The 17,703-nt window shown below is 43.2% G+C and overlaps 1 protein-coding gene across 2 annotated transcripts in view; it reads right to left on the bottom strand.

Annotated features, from left to right (window-relative positions):
- DCC (DCC netrin 1 receptor) overlaps positions 1–11,526 on the bottom strand; it is a 1,216,740-nt gene extending 1,205,214 nt beyond the window's left edge. For both annotated transcript variants that reach the window (XM_051851212.2, XM_051851210.2), the window contains exon 1: positions 11,309–11,526. In XM_051851212.2, the coding sequence (XP_051707172.1) occupies positions 11,309–11,399 (91 nt within the window). In that variant the 5' untranslated portion in view covers positions 11,400–11,526. The remainder of the gene's footprint in view (positions 1–11,308) is intronic.
- Between the last annotated feature and the right edge of the window lie 6,177 nt (positions 11,527–17,703).

Below are 17,703 nucleotides of genomic sequence, written 5' to 3' on the forward strand. Positions count from 1 at the left end.
TCTCTGTTCCGGCCTGGGAAAGCAGTAGAAGATTGCCCAAGTCCTTGGCCCCTGCACCCACGTGGGAGATACAGAAGAAATTCCTGGCTCCTGGCTTCAGATCAGTGCAGCTCCAGCCATTGTGGCCAACTGGGGAGTGAACCATTGGATGGAAGACCTCTCTCTCTCTCTCTCTGCCTCTCCTCTCTCTATGTAACTCTGACTTTCAAATAAATAAATAAATCTTAAAAAAATTATTCAACCAATATTTGCTAAGTAAGATTTGCTGTTATTAGAATGAAAGTATCCTAATGTCTTCTCCAGTCTTAGCTAAGCCACTATCACACCTGGTCTCCTGTAGCTAGATACACTCACTGGTCTAGGAATTCACCCTCCTTTACCCCACCAGAGTGCCTTTATTTAGACAACATTCTTTCCCTTGCCTCTTCCAAAACGTCTTCCTACTTATGTATGCTAATTCATTCTTTAGATATAAACTCAATCACAAGTTTTTCAGGGAAATCATCATCTCTCATGTGTCTGGGTCCCTCTCCTACAATATTTTCTTTTCCTTAAAGCCTTACCTCATTTGAAAGTATTGGTTTATCAATATGGTTATTTTAGTAGCATGTCTATCCCACTGGGTTCTCTAAGTTCTATCGCCACCTTAGCACAATGTCTGGAACACATTCAGTAAATATGGGATAAAAGAGTCAGCACAGAATCAGCACGCATCAGCACAGAAGGGGAAATAGCACCAAATGGGAAAACTAGAAACCAGAGGCCCAGTCTCAGGAATGATGGGAAGAACATTTGGAACAGGACTATTTAAGATGAACTGTAAAATAAGTTTTAACAGAAAAAAAAAAAAAAAAGCAGTATCTGACGGAAAGCTTCCCAAGGGAAACAGTCAACAAACTATAAAGAGTCATGGAAGCCTGGGAGTAGGTTTATAGTAACAAGATGCCAGACCTGCAGAAAAGTCTTTGATTACCCAATTGTTAAAATACCATGCAGTGTTTTAAACATATTGACAACTCTTTACACCACTTTGCTTCCTCCACCCCTGCCTTTGGCCCAATCAATCTAAAGATACAGGGATGAGTCAATTATAACTGTCAGCCCATCTGGCTAATATTAATATATTAATGATGTAATGCATAAACATGACAGTTTATATTTTCAGCATGTCCCACTTTGTACTCTATTTTAATGAGCACTTTCTTCTGCCTTGTTTCCCAATTAGCTCTGTAGAAGCCTATTCCTTCACTGGAGCATCAACCCCTGGAGGATACAAACATATCTAAACCTCCCCGTCATCTCCTTGCAACCCTTGGTAAATGCTCAGTAACTATGTTCATGAAACAAATACTTGATCCCATATGATCCTTGAAATATCTCAGTGATTTTCTTAGCACTGATAATCCTACCTAGAACCTGAGAACACAGGTTTTGAGAGACAAAAATATGTGCTCCTGGATGTAGCATCAGTCACAGACTATACTAAATCTATATTTTATGACATATGGCTTGGGAGATCTTACTTGGAAGAACACATTAAATTGGGAGCCCTTGATTACCAGAAAGATACAAACAAATTAGAGGGAGTTTAGGTAAGAGAAATAAATGTGATTAAACTTCTGGAGGGGTATGAGGAAGATGAAAAGAACTAAATATTTACAGTCAGGTTGAGTAAAGACTCAGGAGGGAGGCAAGAATGGCTTGTAGCCAGAATTGTTTAACACGCATCAGCACAGAAGAGCAAATAGCACCAAATGGGAAAACTAGAAACCAGAGTCCCAGTCTCAGGAATGATGGGAAGAACATTTGGAACAGGACTATCTAAGATGAATTGTAAAATAAATTTTAACAGAAAAAAAAAAAAAAAAGCAGTAGCTGACGGAAAGCTTCCCAAGGGAAACAGTCAACAAAAACAGTCAACAAACTCTCCCTGGAGATACCTCAAATCAGAGACAGAAAATAACTAGAAATTGTCCTGTAGGGAACAGATATGTCCAAACATTATGTATGAAAGGGAAAACTTTACAGAGTTTCTCTATAATTTATATTGTCCTGGGATCCCATGAGGATGAGGAAAGACATAGGAACAACAGACTGAGGACTGCAGGTGCAGTGGGTATGCTTTCCAGTTTCAGCATTGGCTCTCATCTCTAGATTTGGTTTAGGAAGCAGCATGCTACAGAGGCCACTGTGAGCATATTCTATGCTTTATTGCATCCCGGGGCCTTCATAACCAGGCCAATGTCAGTAGATGAAACAATTATTTGAATACCCCATAAAAATAGGGGAGTTACATATATGTAAACACAGGTGTGCTTTTGAAACTCAGAGTCATACATGTTATAAGTGTAGCAATGATATTGGGCCTATGTATTTCACCAAGTTGGAAATATATTGAAGTTCAAACGGGTAGATGAGCATTTTTAACCCAGGGATAGTGTCTACCACTGTAACTGTGATTCAGTCATCCTTAATTCTGTCATACTCACAGGAACCAGAATGTCCATATTAAGCCTGTGACACAAGCATCCTGCTTCCTTACACATGATTCTCTGAATAGGCCTAATAAACAGAATAAGGAGAGAAACTGACAAAAGAAACGGCTGTTTTGAGCAATCAACAATCTCACTGTGACCAAGGATCTCTTCTCCATTTCAGAATCAGTGTACATTTTGGGAAGAAGCTTAGGTAAAACTTTGCTAAAATAAACATGATACATCATTAGGCAACAGTTTCCTAGTAGTTAAAACACTGATGGCATTCATGCCTAAAAGCAAAAGGTTGCCGGTGAAACAGAATAGCCACTGATGACATTGACGTCTCAAAGCTAATGGCTGCTCAGTTGGAAAAACAGACTCATAGAATTATCTTACTGAAATCACAAATGGCCAACAAATTTATGGAAAAAAATGCTCAAGCTTATTAGCAATCAGGGAAATGCAAATTAAATGCACAATGATACATTAATTCATATCCACCAAATGAGAGCAAATTAAGCATATGAAAATATCAAGTACAGGTGGAGATGTGAAGCCAATGGGACTTTCATGATCTCCTGGTGAGAGTTTCGATGCAATGTGTCATAAGCTCCTAAAAGTAATAGTGTCTTTCCCATGATTCAGCAATTTTATTCCAAGTTATGTGCCCTAGAAAAATTTATACTGTATACAAAAATTTATGCTGTGGGGCATGTATAAGAATGTTCACAGCACCATTATTGCCAATAGAAAAATGTGCTCCCAAAATTTCATCAATAGTAAATTGGGTAAATTATGGCTAATAAAATTGTGAACTATTATCCAGCAAAGAGAGTGACTGAAATATGGTCACATGAACCCATACAGGTGAATCTCAAATATCTAATGTTTAGACAAAGTACAAGTCAGAGAACAAAGCAAATATTTAATGACATGTGAAACATGCATGCAGGGAACAGGCATTTAGCCCAGTATTCTAGGTGCCCACATTCTGCACTGGAGCCTAGGAATGTTAAAATCTGTTAGTTAAAACCATTTTTTTTCCTCTTTATAGAGGAACTCAGATACTAATTTAGAATCTCCTCTTTTACCTAAGCACAATCTCAATAAAACTTAGTCCCCTATTTCTTTTTTTTTTTTGATTTATTTATTTTATTTGAAGGGAGTTACAAAGAGACAGGCAGACAGACATACGCACACATACACACAGAGAGAGAGAGACAGAGAATTTCCATCTGCTGGTTCACTCCTCAAATGGCCACAATATCAGAGCCTGGGCCAGGTCAAAGCCCAGAGCCCTGAACTCCATCTGGGTAGCAGGGGCCCAAGTATTTAGGCCATCTGCTGCTATTTCTTTAGCACATTAACAGGAAACTGGATCAGAAATGAAGCAGCCAGGACTCGAACTAGCGCTCATATTGGATTTCAGTTTCACAGGCAGTGGCTTAACCCACTGCACCATAACACTAACCCCATTCCACCATTTCTTAGTAAATCAAAGGAAAGGTAAAAAGACTGCTTTGTGAAAGTCTAGAAACAAGGAGAAGCCTCATTTGGACACAAGGAAGTAGTTCAAATGTATTTATAACTCATTTTTCTAAAATACTTTAGAAAACAAAATTAGCAGACCATGGTTATTTGGTAGAAATTTTTTTTTAAAGTATATGGTAAAATAACCAAGAATTATCCCTATAATATCACATAATACACATAGTAGCTTTCTCTTAGCGATGTGTTGGATCTAGTAAGAATGGATTAAACTATGCTGTATGTACTTCTTAAAAGGCAGCTCAGAGGCCAGCACCACAGCTCACTAGACTAATCCTCTGCCTGCAGTGCCGGCACCCCGGGTTCTAGTCCCAGTTGGGGCGCCGGACTCTGTCCCGGTGGCTCCTCTTCCAGTCCAGCTCTCTGCTGTGCCCCAGGGAAGGCAGTGGAGGATGGCCCAACTGCTTGGGCCCTGCACCCGCATGGGAGACCAGGAGGAAGCACCTGGCTCCTGGCTTCGGATCGGCGCAGCACGCCGGCCATAGTGGCCATTTTGGGGGTGAACCAATGGAAAAGGAAGACCTTTCTCTCGGTCTCTCTCTCTAACTCTGCCTGCCAAAAAAAAAAAAAAAAAAAAAAAAAAAAAAAAAAGGCAGCTCAGTGAGTGGAGAAATATTTCTAAAAGAATAAAAAAAGAGTAAAATCTAAAAAATGCTGGTGTTTAATAAGAAATTTCGGTTACTAAGACAAATGACTTGAGTTATCATTTATATTAACTTCTTAACTCCTCTATTCACTTATAAAGACATCAAAGCAGATTTAAGAACATTTGAGACAGTCCAGAATGTTACGTTGATAAGCCCTCTTATTACGTCACCGCATACTAATGAGTTGGTATTTTCATGAACTCTTATCATAATGATTTAATTAATTCTGGGAAATATTTTTGTCCTACATATTCTCAAGAGTGGCCTTTTGGTAAGAACCAATATTTAAAGGATGAACACAGAACAAGAAAAAATTTCCAAATTGCAATAAATATCCCTGATTAAGCTCCATTTAACAGTTACAAGTGGTCTAAAGGAACTTCCTCCATGGAAACTGGGAAATAAACAAACAAAAAGTCATGGAATTTGGATCTGTGAAATTAAGACCAAGTATATCACAAAAACCAGAAGTGGGTTATATGCATGGGGCTGAAAAGATTTAGCAGAAAAGAGACACTTTCCTACTTTAGTCATGCAACTACTTTAAAAATATGATCAGTAAATATGAAAAGATTTGTGTGTGCCTTAGTTGAACTTTCCCCCAAGAAATGAAAGCTGTGAATGATACGACTGTTTGGAACTATACATAAAGAGCAGTATGAATTGGTTTCACCATTGGTGAATTAGCATCAACAGTAAAAATGAAGGTGCATTCAATCATCTACCTGTTTATGTATTTCTAAATCACATCATTGGACACAGTTCAGGCAGTTCTAAACTGTCAAGGAAAATATTTTTCACTTAGCAGTTCAGTGAAAGAAGTTTTGTTTCTAAACCTCAGGCTAAAATTTAGAAAAGAACTGTACAGACCTATAGTAATTTTGATCGTCAATCCGTCTACCTGTACTTTTCTTATGAGAGTTGACTTGAGAAATATAAGAAATCAACACTATAGAGTGAGGAAAGCAAAAGCAAGGTACTAAGTTGTGCTGTAATTTACCTGAGTGCTGCAATTATAAAGGTACATGATAATTTGCATTTTACTTTTTTGCTATTATGCACTTGGCATATGTAATTTTCTGTTATACCCTTTTTTATTGGCCTGCAGGGAAAAGAACTGGATTGCTATTTATTTATTTATTTATTTGAGAGGCACAGAGAGAAGCAGAGAGAGAAAGCGCTCCTGTCTGCTGGTTTATTTTCCCAAATGCCTGCAGTAGCAGGTATGGGCCAGGTAGAGCCAGGAACTCAATTCAGATCTCCCACAGTGGTAGCAGGAGAATTATTTGAGCCATCAACACTGCCTCCCAGGGTCTGCATTTTCAGAAAGCTAGAGGTGACTATGGGAGTGAAGGAGGGAGTGATCCAGGCAATATCATTATATCCTTAGAATTGTATCTATGAACTACACTGAGTGTGTTCCCTTTGTATTGGTATCACATTAACATGAAAAAAAGCAAATACAGTTTTTAAAAATAAAATGTTATTTTAAAAAGAAGATGACATGAGAAAACAGGTCATTGTTTTAATAAAGATTACATGAAATCAGAAAAAAAAAAAAAAAAAAACCTGGGTCAATAGCCAGGACTGGAACCCAGGTACTCCAATGAACAGCACTGCATGTATCTTAACCTCTGGATCAAATGCCTGCCTGTCCCGTTCATCCCTTTTTATTGACAAATACATATTTGCTTTAGGTTCCGAAGGAAAGTATCTTAAAAAAAATTGGATCAATGCCATGCTGTTGATATGGTATCTAATGCTTTGATCTCTGAAAATATAGCAACTTTGAAGGAAACTAAAGTTCTATTATCTCAGCCTGGTAACACCTTTGTGAGAAAAAAAAAGCCTGGCACAGTTGGCATAGCTTTTTATCCTGGAGGGCTCACTCCTGTCTCTTCCTAAGCTTGTGAGCACCAGATCTGTAATAAGATTGGCTGAGAGGCCACAAGTTAGAGTGTCCTACCAGAAGAGTACTGTACATAGCTGTTTTTAGAGCAGAGTTTACTCTCCCCTAAAAGAAACACTCATGCAAAGTTAAAAATCCCTGGAACCTTGCAGAGTGTAATACAACATGTTAAACACAGTGCCTGTGGACCAGGGCCTTGGTTCCACGGCGGGAAAGGCTTTCCCGAGCTGTGGCAAGGGAGGCAGGATTGATGCTACACAGCTTAGAGATGAGAGCTGTAGTGCTTCAGGGCTGGAGAGGAGCAGGCAGCCCACAGCAGGGCTGAACAGCTCACGGGGCCTTGGCTTGAGATTTAATTCAGCATGTTTCAATCATGAGTTAGGAATATTGCAGGCTACGATTCATGAAGGCATGACTGTCTTCACCACTCAGTAAAACCCACTGGCCTCCTCTGATGCACCATGAAGAAAGAACAACAAATACTCCAAGTTGTACACTTTATGAACTGTAACCATACTTAGTATTTACCACTCCAACTTAGGGATGATAGCATTTTTTTTTCCCAAAACCAACTGACTTTTTATCATTAGTTAATCAACCAAGTAGCCCTCAGCAAATTTATGTCATTATACCTTTTTTTATCAAGCAAAGCTAAGCTTTCCTGAAATGTATGTATAGAGTCCATCTAAACGATTATCATTGGAGATAGATTAACCCATGAAAAGTGTCTCATATCAGCTACCAAGGCATGGTATGCGGTCCTAATTTGCTGCAAGTTTCTGATAGCAATGCAGGCCATATCTATGGAAACTGGAAAAGCTCTAGCCAGAGAGGAAGATCTCATTAGCTAGTGAAATCACAAGTATCCACAGATAATTAGAGTTAGCATAATTCACCCCAAAGTTACACATTTGGAGGAAAAGGCATTGGGGGAGGGTGGAACCTTCTCATCTTTGTGCCTGCTTGTGTTGTAAGAAAATGTCCCAAACAACTGCATTCTTTTCTTAAGGAGCGATGATCCTGGTTGGTAGAAGCATGAGGGAAAAGTGTCCCGAACAAAATGTAAGATGGCAAATTCTGCAAAGAAACAGGAAGACTATTCGCTGAAATGCAATCTTAGGGCACAGTCTCCATGGGAAAAAATATTCTTTTCAGAAACTTCAGCACTGACTGTTGTTAAATGTAGGGCACCAGGTAAAGACACAAAGTGTTTTGGCCAGGAAGTCAAGACTTAAATTAAGGAAGGTTTCCAAAGGAAGACAATCATACCAGACTAGAGGACCATATTGTATACAGCTGGAAACATCCAGGAACAAGTTACATGCATTTGGAGATTCCCAGGTTATTGGATTAATGAAAGAGGGAATGCAAGTTGGGGAGAAACATTTCCTCCCTAAAAGATGCCCAAGAACTAACTGGAGTGCTGGGATCCCCTTGCAGGATCCGTTGTCATCCCCTCTCTCCCTAGAAATAAGTAGAAATATCTCTCCCTAAATCACTTCTAGCATCTCATGTGGCACTTCCTAGTGGCCTAGAAAACAGTACTCCAGCCTGCAAATGCCTCGGACTTCAGACGAACTGCAGCTGAGTTTCATTGAGAAATTTAAGGAGCTCTTCTTCTTCAAGGAAAACAATAAGGAAGTTTGCTGAGAGGTTAACTTGCCAGAGAATGAATGTGTAGTCCTACATGCTGAGAAGTTATAAATCTCCAGAAAAAAAAAAAAAATGCCTATCAGCAGCTCACGCCAGCCCAGCTTTTAAGAGCATTAAAGCAAATGCACCAAGCCTAATATATTCACATAGAACACATGTGGTGGCCGTTTCACATGCTTCATAACTCAGAGGGCAGCTGCTGCGGGGGAGGAAATGGATACTGTGACAGGTCAGGGGTGATTTATACGGCAGCACTCAGGAGTGGACGGCGGGCCCGGCCAGGCACACTCAGGTCCTGCCACGCTCCCTCCACTCGGCAGCAAACCCAGATGGGGCATCTTAGCTGCTTTGGTTGGGGGGATATTAAGGGAGTGGGCACAGCAAGCAGCAAGCCTCATTTCACCATGCCCACATCGTAGGTTTTGTTCAGCCAAACATGCATGAGGAATTAATGAATGTGTATACTTCTCATTTCATTCTTTAACAGCTGACGTCTAGGACTTCTGTCTAACCTCAGATCCGGAGATCCTGCTTCCATGCTTCATGCCAAGCATAGAAGGTGGCATCTGACAAATCCCAACTAAAAAGCCATCTTTCTCCTCCTCCAGCATCAAGTCCTCACCCTTTGCTGACCCTGCTCAGGGATACCCTTTGTTATGTGCAAACAACTTCATAGAAATCTGCAGCAGCTTTAGACTTTACCTAGAAAGTGGGAAAGGGGCCAGTGTCATTGTGCTGCTCTCCATAATCCTTTGTTACCCATCAACAAAGTCTTTAAAACACCCTGCTGAACGGGAATTTCACTGTCAGTAAACTAGGCGCGTGGCCTTATTAACGGCACCTCCTACTGGTCCTTTCATGGAATGAAATATGCTTTCTTTATCATCCAATTCCCAGCTATGTTCTCAAAGGGGGGAAGTTGCTACTGAAAGAAAGAGGTGAAACTCAGATTAATGAGCAAAGCAGAACGGAGAGATTTGAATTCCCAGTATCTTAAAAGGTTGCCATCCGCTTTCCCGAGAACTGTGCAAACTGCATCACAATTCACTTGCAAACAACAGAACTGGTTTTAGAAGTGTAGATAAGTTTAAAGATTTAGATCCACAAGTCCATCGGTGGACATATCCCTTGTATATTTTTCTTCTGCTTTTTCAGGCGTAGGCTTGTGTGTTGAGAAAGGAATCAAAATAAAGCAATTTCTGGATCTCATTCTCTGGACAAGAAACTTAAGTGTGCAAGGGATGTTTAATGTATTTACATAGTAATAAAACACTTCCATTCATTCACTCCCACCCCTTGCCACACAAAAGTCACTTGGGAAATGGTTTTACACTGCTTTCTTGCAATTAACACGACATCATTGTCCATTTTTGAACACCTTGCCTACTGCAGTACTTGCAGCCGGCGCACTTCGGGCCTCGGGTTCCCTGGTCCGCAGACTTTTCAGCCCCGCGGTCAGCGCTCCCTTCCGAACTTGCCCCGTTCGGCCCGCGGCGGCCCCCAGACCGCCCCAGAGCGCTCAGGTCAACCTTGGCGCCTGAGGAGGGTCCCTCGCCCCGCAGTAGCAGCCGCAGGTCTCGAGCAGGGAATCTTAAAGACATCTATTCATTACTGCGAGGATGCCCCCCCGCCCACCTTCCGCGGGAGTAATTGAGGAGGACAAAGCTCTGCAGGAGAGGAGCCCCGGGAGGAGGCGACGGGCCCGCGGAGGCGGGTGCGCGGGAGCGCGCGGGGACACACGCACGCACGCCCCTCCACTCCCGCGCGCTGTCTGGCCAAACGCCGATGAGGAATCGAGTCCGTGTGCACGCGCCAGCGGATTCCTGCCTCGGGCGGGCTCGGTCCCTCAAGACCGGGGGAGGCGCGTGCTCCGCTCGCGTTCGCAACCCTTGGCCATGCAGCGCCTAGCGGGAGCAAGAAAGCCCAGGCCGCTGGCTCCGGGTGGCCCAGGGCTCGGCCGCCACGAGGGAGTTCCATTCCCAGGCAGGCGCAGGTCGCGGCTCTCCCACCCAGGGCTCCCCTTTCCTCTGGACTGGGGAAAAGGTCGTTTGGGAAGGGATTTGAACGCTCAGCCCACCGGCCCCCTGTCTTTCCCCACCTGGCCAGCCCCTGCATCCCAGCGCCCGGTCCCTTGGAACGAGAGGTCCCGCAGAATGAACGGGCGGTAGAAGAAGACGCGACGCTCTTTTTTCTTCTTTGGGCCGTCGAAGCCTCCCGGCTCTGTCTTCCGGGAGACTGCAGCCGCCCGGAGCGGCTTCCAGATTTCCCTTTTCCCCTGCCCTAGCCCTTTGCTGTCTCCAAACAGTTTTGACATTTTTCATGAGAAACTGCGTTGGCCCAGGGGCCGGGCCCGTTTCCCCCCCACCCCGGACCTCCTCAGCAATCATTTGGAGTTTGGAGGTGTCCTGGGGGGTAGCTGAGACTTAGCTTCCCAACGGCACTGGCCATTCAAAAATAAAACGAAATCCGACGCGCCCCTCTTTCCCTGGCAACTCGGTGCCTCTGAGCGCCGCGGCCCCCTCCTCGGAGGAGCCTACACTCACTAGCCAACCCTTTCCCGGTCCTAGATCGGCAAGTCCAGAGATGCAAACCCAGCCGAGAGGCGCACACAACCAACCATCACTTCTGCCGCCTCAGCCCCACCACCTGCATCCCGCACAGACTTCCCCAAAGCCCCTTCTGTGCCCTCCTGCACCTGCCCCCGGCGCCCTGAACCCTCGCCGGCTTCTGAAGCTGCGAGATCCAGCCTCGCTCCTTTCAACAGTATCCCCATGAGCTGCCTCAGCCCGCCAGCCCTGCAAGTCAACACGAGTATTCACAGACGCAAAGACGCCAGAGGCACCCGGTTTTTAAAAAAGAGCGAAGGGGCGCCCCTCTCCCCTGCTACCAGCATCCTCCGCCCCCAGGGGAAAGACAAAAAAAAAAGTCTTCTTTTATTACCGGCGAGAATAGGGGGACAGAGCGAGCGCTGAGGGTATGGCTTTTTCTCCTCCACCCCAGTTCTAGCAGTCGCCAAACGAACCGAGAAGGCAAAGGAAGGGGGTGCGAGGAGAAGAAAGGAAAGAGGCTCTTACCGGTGACTTGAAGATGCGCGCTGAGCAGGGAAGCTCCGAAGAGTACAAAAGCCAGCTTGGGTACCCAAACACATCCAAGACTATTCTCCATATTTCAGCCAACACCTTCGGGGCCGGGGGTCCTGGGCAGCGGCGGCACTCACACACATGCACTCACACACGCATGCACACATGCACACTCGCGCCGAGCCCCTTCGGCTTCCTCCTCTTCCTCCTCCTCCTCCTCCTCGTCGTCGTCGTCCTCCTCCTCCACCTCCCCTGCGCCTCTTCTGCCTCGAAGCCTTGTTCCTTGTCCAGAATCAGCAGCAGCAGGCGGCAGCAAAAAGTTCCATTTGGTGCAAGAGCTCCCAAGCCCAGGGAAAACCTGGGGACATTAACTCAAGGAAGCGCAAGGCGCGGGAGAGAGGACAGCTGTCCTCGAGGCCGGTGGGGCATCAATTCACAGAGCATCCTCGGGGACCAGGAGGAGACAGACGGGGAGCCATCCCGCGGCTGGGCTGCGCATGCAAAGGTTGAGGCCGGCTGCACGTCGTCGGCGGGGTAAAGTTACGGAGCAAAATCCGCGAGAGAGCTGCTGATGCCGGCCGCGGTGCTTCTAGGAGCCGCGGGACCACGGGAGGGGAGGCAGGGGGCTACGGGGCGGAGCGCGCTCACTTGTTACCGGGGTGTCTGCCAGCGGCGTGCGAGCTGGGAGTTGGAACCGTACTCTCCATTGATCCGGAGGAGTGGACGGCTGGAAGGGAAAATGTGGAGAGTGGAGGGAAGCGAACTGGATCGGGCAGCGCTTGCACGGGAAGGGGGTGGGGGCAGAGAGGCGACGGCTTGGGGAAAGCGGAGCGGACGGAGGAGGCTCCCGGCGGCTGCGTTCGCCGGCGGTGCGCAGCATCAGTGCTCAGGATGCCCTCTGTGGGCTAAGCGTGGGAAGTCAGTTTTGTCAATGGAGCCCGCGAACCTGGTGCGCGTCTGCTGACACTCAACCGCTAGGAAATTGGTTTTATTTGACAGTAAAACCTAGGCAGGTGTTTAAGCTGGGGCAGGTGGCCAAGCGGTTTACTTCCTTCCCTGCCCCCAAGGTTGCTTAGATTATTTGCATCTGGAAAGAGTCACCAACTCCAGCTTCCTTCTAGGAAGGACCGGTGGGGTACTGAGGTCCCTAAACACACAGAGGGCAAACGCCAGGCCAGGACGTCCCGAAACACACACACACACACACACACACACACACCTGTCTTCGCGGGACATCATGTTTCATCTGTGTTCTCGCTTCTCTACTCGCGAGCCAAGACTTTATTCAGCATCTTGTAAAGCACTGACCATGTTCCAGGTGCCCTGTTGGCTTCCAGGAAATCTGGGTAGGAGATTCAGTCTGACTCAGTCTCTGTCCCCGAGGGTTTTGCGATATGTTGGGAGAGAAGCATACATGGATAATTCAAGAACAGCATGATAAATATGATCGTCTGTGGAATGAGGAAGGACACTTTCCCAGTCCCTGGGACACAAAGTGAAGCAAACACACACACACACACACACACACACACAGAGAGAGAGAGAGAGAGAGAGAGAGAGAGAGAGAGAGAGTCAAGAGCCTCTGTGAGCTAACTTTCTGTGCATACCAGACCTTCACTGTGAAACCTGGTGCTCCTTTGAGAGCAGATGTCAGAAGCCATCCACTTTGCTCCCACTGAAGATATTAGGAGAGGATTTAGAATACAGCACATGTCAACATGTTTTTGCTGAATAAGTGAATTTACAAACCAATGGATCTGGCCAGGGAGGATGAGGAATAGAAGTACCATCCTCTAGCAAGTGTTCATGTTCAAGGAGATGCTCAGGTGTAGCTTCTTTCCATTCCTCCCTGTGTTCATATTATCCATCCGTTCTCTTTCTTCTCCACCCTCTATTGTCACCCTCACCCCTAGGCTCACTAGATAGAAGATAGAATGTGAATATCTATTTAAAAAGAAGGGGAGGGGCATGAAAAAATGCATGGTAAAATCATCATCAAGAAAATTCCCATCATACTAAACTGGATAACGGTGTTTTACATCCTTAGTCATGCCTGTTGCTTCCTGTCCTGAAACAGTTACTGTAAGATTTAATATAAGAACTACCTGTCATCACTAAATCAAGCCCTTCTGTATTAGCTTAGCTGAATGGATTCTTTAAAGGGAAACGCTGTTGACCCGCACAGCAAGGCTTCCATTAGCTGAGGATGAAGCCGGGGGCTATAGCAGGTATTCTTAACCAGGGCCTTGGGTCTTTCTGGTGATCTCTACCAACAAATTTTAGGGAGCTCGTGAATAACCAGACATTTTGTGAAAAATAGTTAGCGTCTGTGAACACTCGCTTTTATTTTCGAGAAAGGTATCTTTAGCTTTCATTAGATGCACAAAGTGAGTTCAAGGCTACCCCCTGTTGAAACAAGGTAATGAACCACTGGATGAAAAAGAAGGGAGAAGGAAGAATTACAGTTCATTGTGAAATCATGAAGTCACCTGTTATTGACCTCAGTTAAAGATGGAATCAATGAATGGGGATTTAGGAATCAGAGCTGGGCCATGTTGTTTGGCATCCTTTCCAGGCACCTGCTCAGACCCACCCAGCGGATCTACTGATCAAGTTGCTCTTCCCTATGGGCTCTGACTTGTGCCCAGCATAGTCCAGGCCACCAGGCCACTGGCCAATGAACTTCTACAAAAGGTCATAGATTTCTCTTCCCCTTCAATACTCAGCCAGTCCCACAATTAGCTCCTGATAGCTGCTTATACGAAAGTATAAGCAAATACACCATATTCCCTCCTTTATCATAACCAGATGTGTACAGCTTGATTTTGGAGTCTTATCACAGCTTTAGTATTTTCTAATTCACAGGTTGGTGATTTACCAGTGAGATATGCAGCACTTCATTATCCCTGCGTTCAAAGGCATCAGACCCTTCCCACTCTGCCTCCTCTTCCTCCATCAGGCATGAAGAGGTAAGAAATGGAAGTCATAGAATATTTTCATAATTAATGCTCTTCACACAGTCATTCAGACATTAGTTGCTGAGAGCCCCTCTTGGAGTTTAATCTAGTGATAAAATGTATAGTACTCAAACACACTATTGAGTTCTATAGGCAAATACTAATACTTTAACTTCTTCAAATCACATATGGCATTAAGTTATGCTTGAATGCATGTAGAGGGATCATCAGGAACCCTGATTTTCTGACATTATCTCAACAAGATGATCCAAATTAAAAATGCATATTTTAGGATTACACATTCCCTCTTGTTCTATAATTCAGAAAATTAGCTATCTTTATTTGTTTCTATTCTACCAATATCATGATCTGACTTTGGGTGTTTCCTATAATATATTTTAGGATATTATTTGCAATGTGTGCATTAGTTTATGACTGGACTGCACTGAAGATCAAATCATGTGAATACAGAAATTTGATAATTCAGGAGTTAGAAGATTATTTAAGAAAATCAGTATTATGTTCATATCAGACATTTGGATTGGATTCTTGCTACATGCACATATAATATATAAATATGAATGTCACATAGTCATTGACCTTGGGTAATTTATAGTATGGAAAGAAGGGATGCATTTTAGTTGACACTTGCTTTCATTTTTTATTTCTATTTATTTGCTTGCTTGCTTTTCTTAGTAACCCTTCTTCCTTATTTTTGTAACAGGACTCAGTTTTCTCTGAGGATACTACCCTTCTACACTCTTAACTACAAATGTGAGGAAGTGAATCACAACACTGTACTAATGTAACACTCTACTAATAACATGTCTTTCTGTTGATGGTGATGAACTCAGGGCTGCATCATCAGCCAGTGAGGGTAGAGGGGACATTTGCTAGGCTTTCTAAGAATAAGCTTTGTGTTTCTCAGAGAGATACTGAGACATAGCTCCACTGTGCCTCACCCCTCACTCTCCACTCCTCACACTGAACCGTGGATGAATTGGAGCCTCAGTGAAAGTGCTAATTTAGGAGAAATCTTGGAGCTTTTCTCATATGCACACGAGGAACCATGATAAGCAGAATAATGCCTCCAGTGCCAAAATGCCTACAACCTAATCCTTGAAACCTGTGAACACGACAGCTTACAGAGAAATAAGAGATTTACAGACATGATCAAGTTAAGGATAATGAGATAAGATTTTCCTGACTATCTAGGTAGGCACAATGTAGTCACCAGGGTCCGTAGAAAATGAAAGAAGGAGACAGAAATCAGAGGCAGAGAAGAAGTGATGAGAAAGCAAAAGCACAGTCAGGCAGAGTGATGCCATTCATTGAGCCATGTGACACTCATTGAGCCACTCATATGATGCCATATCATGAGCCAAGGGACTCAGCTTTTGAAAACCAGAGAAGTAAAAAGAAAAAAAAAATCTCCCCCCAAAGTTTGTACAAGTACAGTCTTGTTGATGCCATGATTTTAGCCTTATAAAATCTTTAACATTACATCTCCATAACTGTAAGACAATAAATTTGTATTAAGCCACTAAATTTGTTTCATGTGTGATATGAGACTAATACATATTTTTAACCACGACATAGATGCTACTTATAACAAATACTTTAAAATGTGCAGGTGACATTGGAATAGTAATAGGCAGAGGCTGAAAGTATTTTAAGAAGCATTATAGAAAAAAATTCTAGACTGCCTTCAATAGATATTGGTAGAAATGTGGACACTAATGGTGTTGACAACAAGGGCTCAGCACAAAATGAAAAAAGGAAATCTTTGTTATATAATGGCAAAAAGACTTTAGCAGTATTGTGTTATTTGGGAAGTATAACTTGTAAGTGATAAACTTGAATATTTTCTAAGATTTCCAAAGTGTTGAAGATGTGATAAGATTTCTTTGCTGCCTGTAGTAAAATATAAGAGGAATGAGTGAGAAAGAAACTATAAAACAAAATAGGACTTAGGCCTGATTATTTGGCTAGTTCGCGTCCTATTTAGATAATAAAAGATACTGAAGTTAGGAGCTTCATGGTAAGTAATGAATGCTTTAGAGAGAAAACCAAGAGGATGGTAGGACAAGTTTGTGTTCATTCCTTAGAAAGATCAAAACAATATCATTGTCAGTCACATAGAGGGCTTTCTGCAGAGACTAAGATGTGATTTATGGATCCTCTTAAATATTTCAACAGAAGCCAGGAATAAAAGAAGTTATTCAAGAAAGGTCTAAGAAGAAGTCTCCCATCTAATGAACTGAATCCCCAGGATATACATGGTTAAACTCACACATATTAAAAAAAAAAAACCTAAATGGGATATCAGAAAGATTTTTGAGAATGTTATAGCATCAGAAACACTACCAGCTTGGACTGCAAGGGCTAGAGAGGAAACAGCCCCTAAAAATTATGTATGCAGAAAATAGGTTTATAAGAGTACTCAGTTGTAAATGTGTGCTGCTTTGTAATAAAAATAAAGAAAAGAAGGATAATTCCAAAGAGAGAGATGAGCCCAGAAGGCAGAGCTATGAACCAAGAGGATGGAGCTACAGACCACAGAGAATTATTCCCAAGACTTTGAAACCAATGCTGCTTATGTTCAATTGGATTGCAAAATTAGAAATTGGTAGCATTGGCTCATTTTTTTCCCTCTGCTTTTCACCCTTTTGAACAGGAATACCTAATACTAATTTCCTATGCCTTTTGCAGCACTGTATTTTGAAATCATTTAATTTCTAGTCTCACAGGTGGACAAATAAAAAAGTTCCCCTATATGGATTACACCCCAAGTTTCATCCATGCCTGATTGAGATGTCGGATATTGGAGCTGGTGATATATAGATGGTATTTTAGACTCGGTGTTAATGTTGTAATAGATTAAAACTTTGGAGTTTCAACTGGGAATGGGTAAACATACAGTTCATGTGGGAATGGATGTGAATCTTCCAGGTTAAGTCTCTCATGGTAGAATAATAGACCTCAAAGATGTTCACTTCCTAATCCCAGAGCCTGTGAATATGTTAAATTACACAAAGTAGTGAGATTATCCTGGATTATCTAGGGAAATCCATTATAATCACAAGGGTCATTAAAAGATAGAAGAGGGAGGATGTGAGTCAGAGTTAGAGAAGGAGAGGTGAAGTCAGAATGAACATCATTGCTGGGTGGGGTCCACACACAGTGGAATGTAGGCAGCCCCTGGAGGTTGGGAGAGGCCATGAACACATTCTCGCCCTTGAACCTGCAGGAGGAGGACTGTGCTGTGAACACCTGCTTTCCAGCAGCGTGAAAAGCTATTTCTGACTTCTGAGCTGCAGAACTACTGGAAAATAAATTTATTAGGTAATAAACTTGTGGAACTTGCTACAGAAAAAGAATTAGTTAAAAATAAATTTAAAAATACCTAATTCATAATCTATAATTAGTTTG

Source organism: Oryctolagus cuniculus, chromosome 10 (assembly GCF_964237555.1).
Source record: "Oryctolagus cuniculus chromosome 10, mOryCun1.1, whole genome shotgun sequence".
Taxonomy (NCBI): Eukaryota; Metazoa; Chordata; class Mammalia; order Lagomorpha; family Leporidae; genus Oryctolagus; species Oryctolagus cuniculus.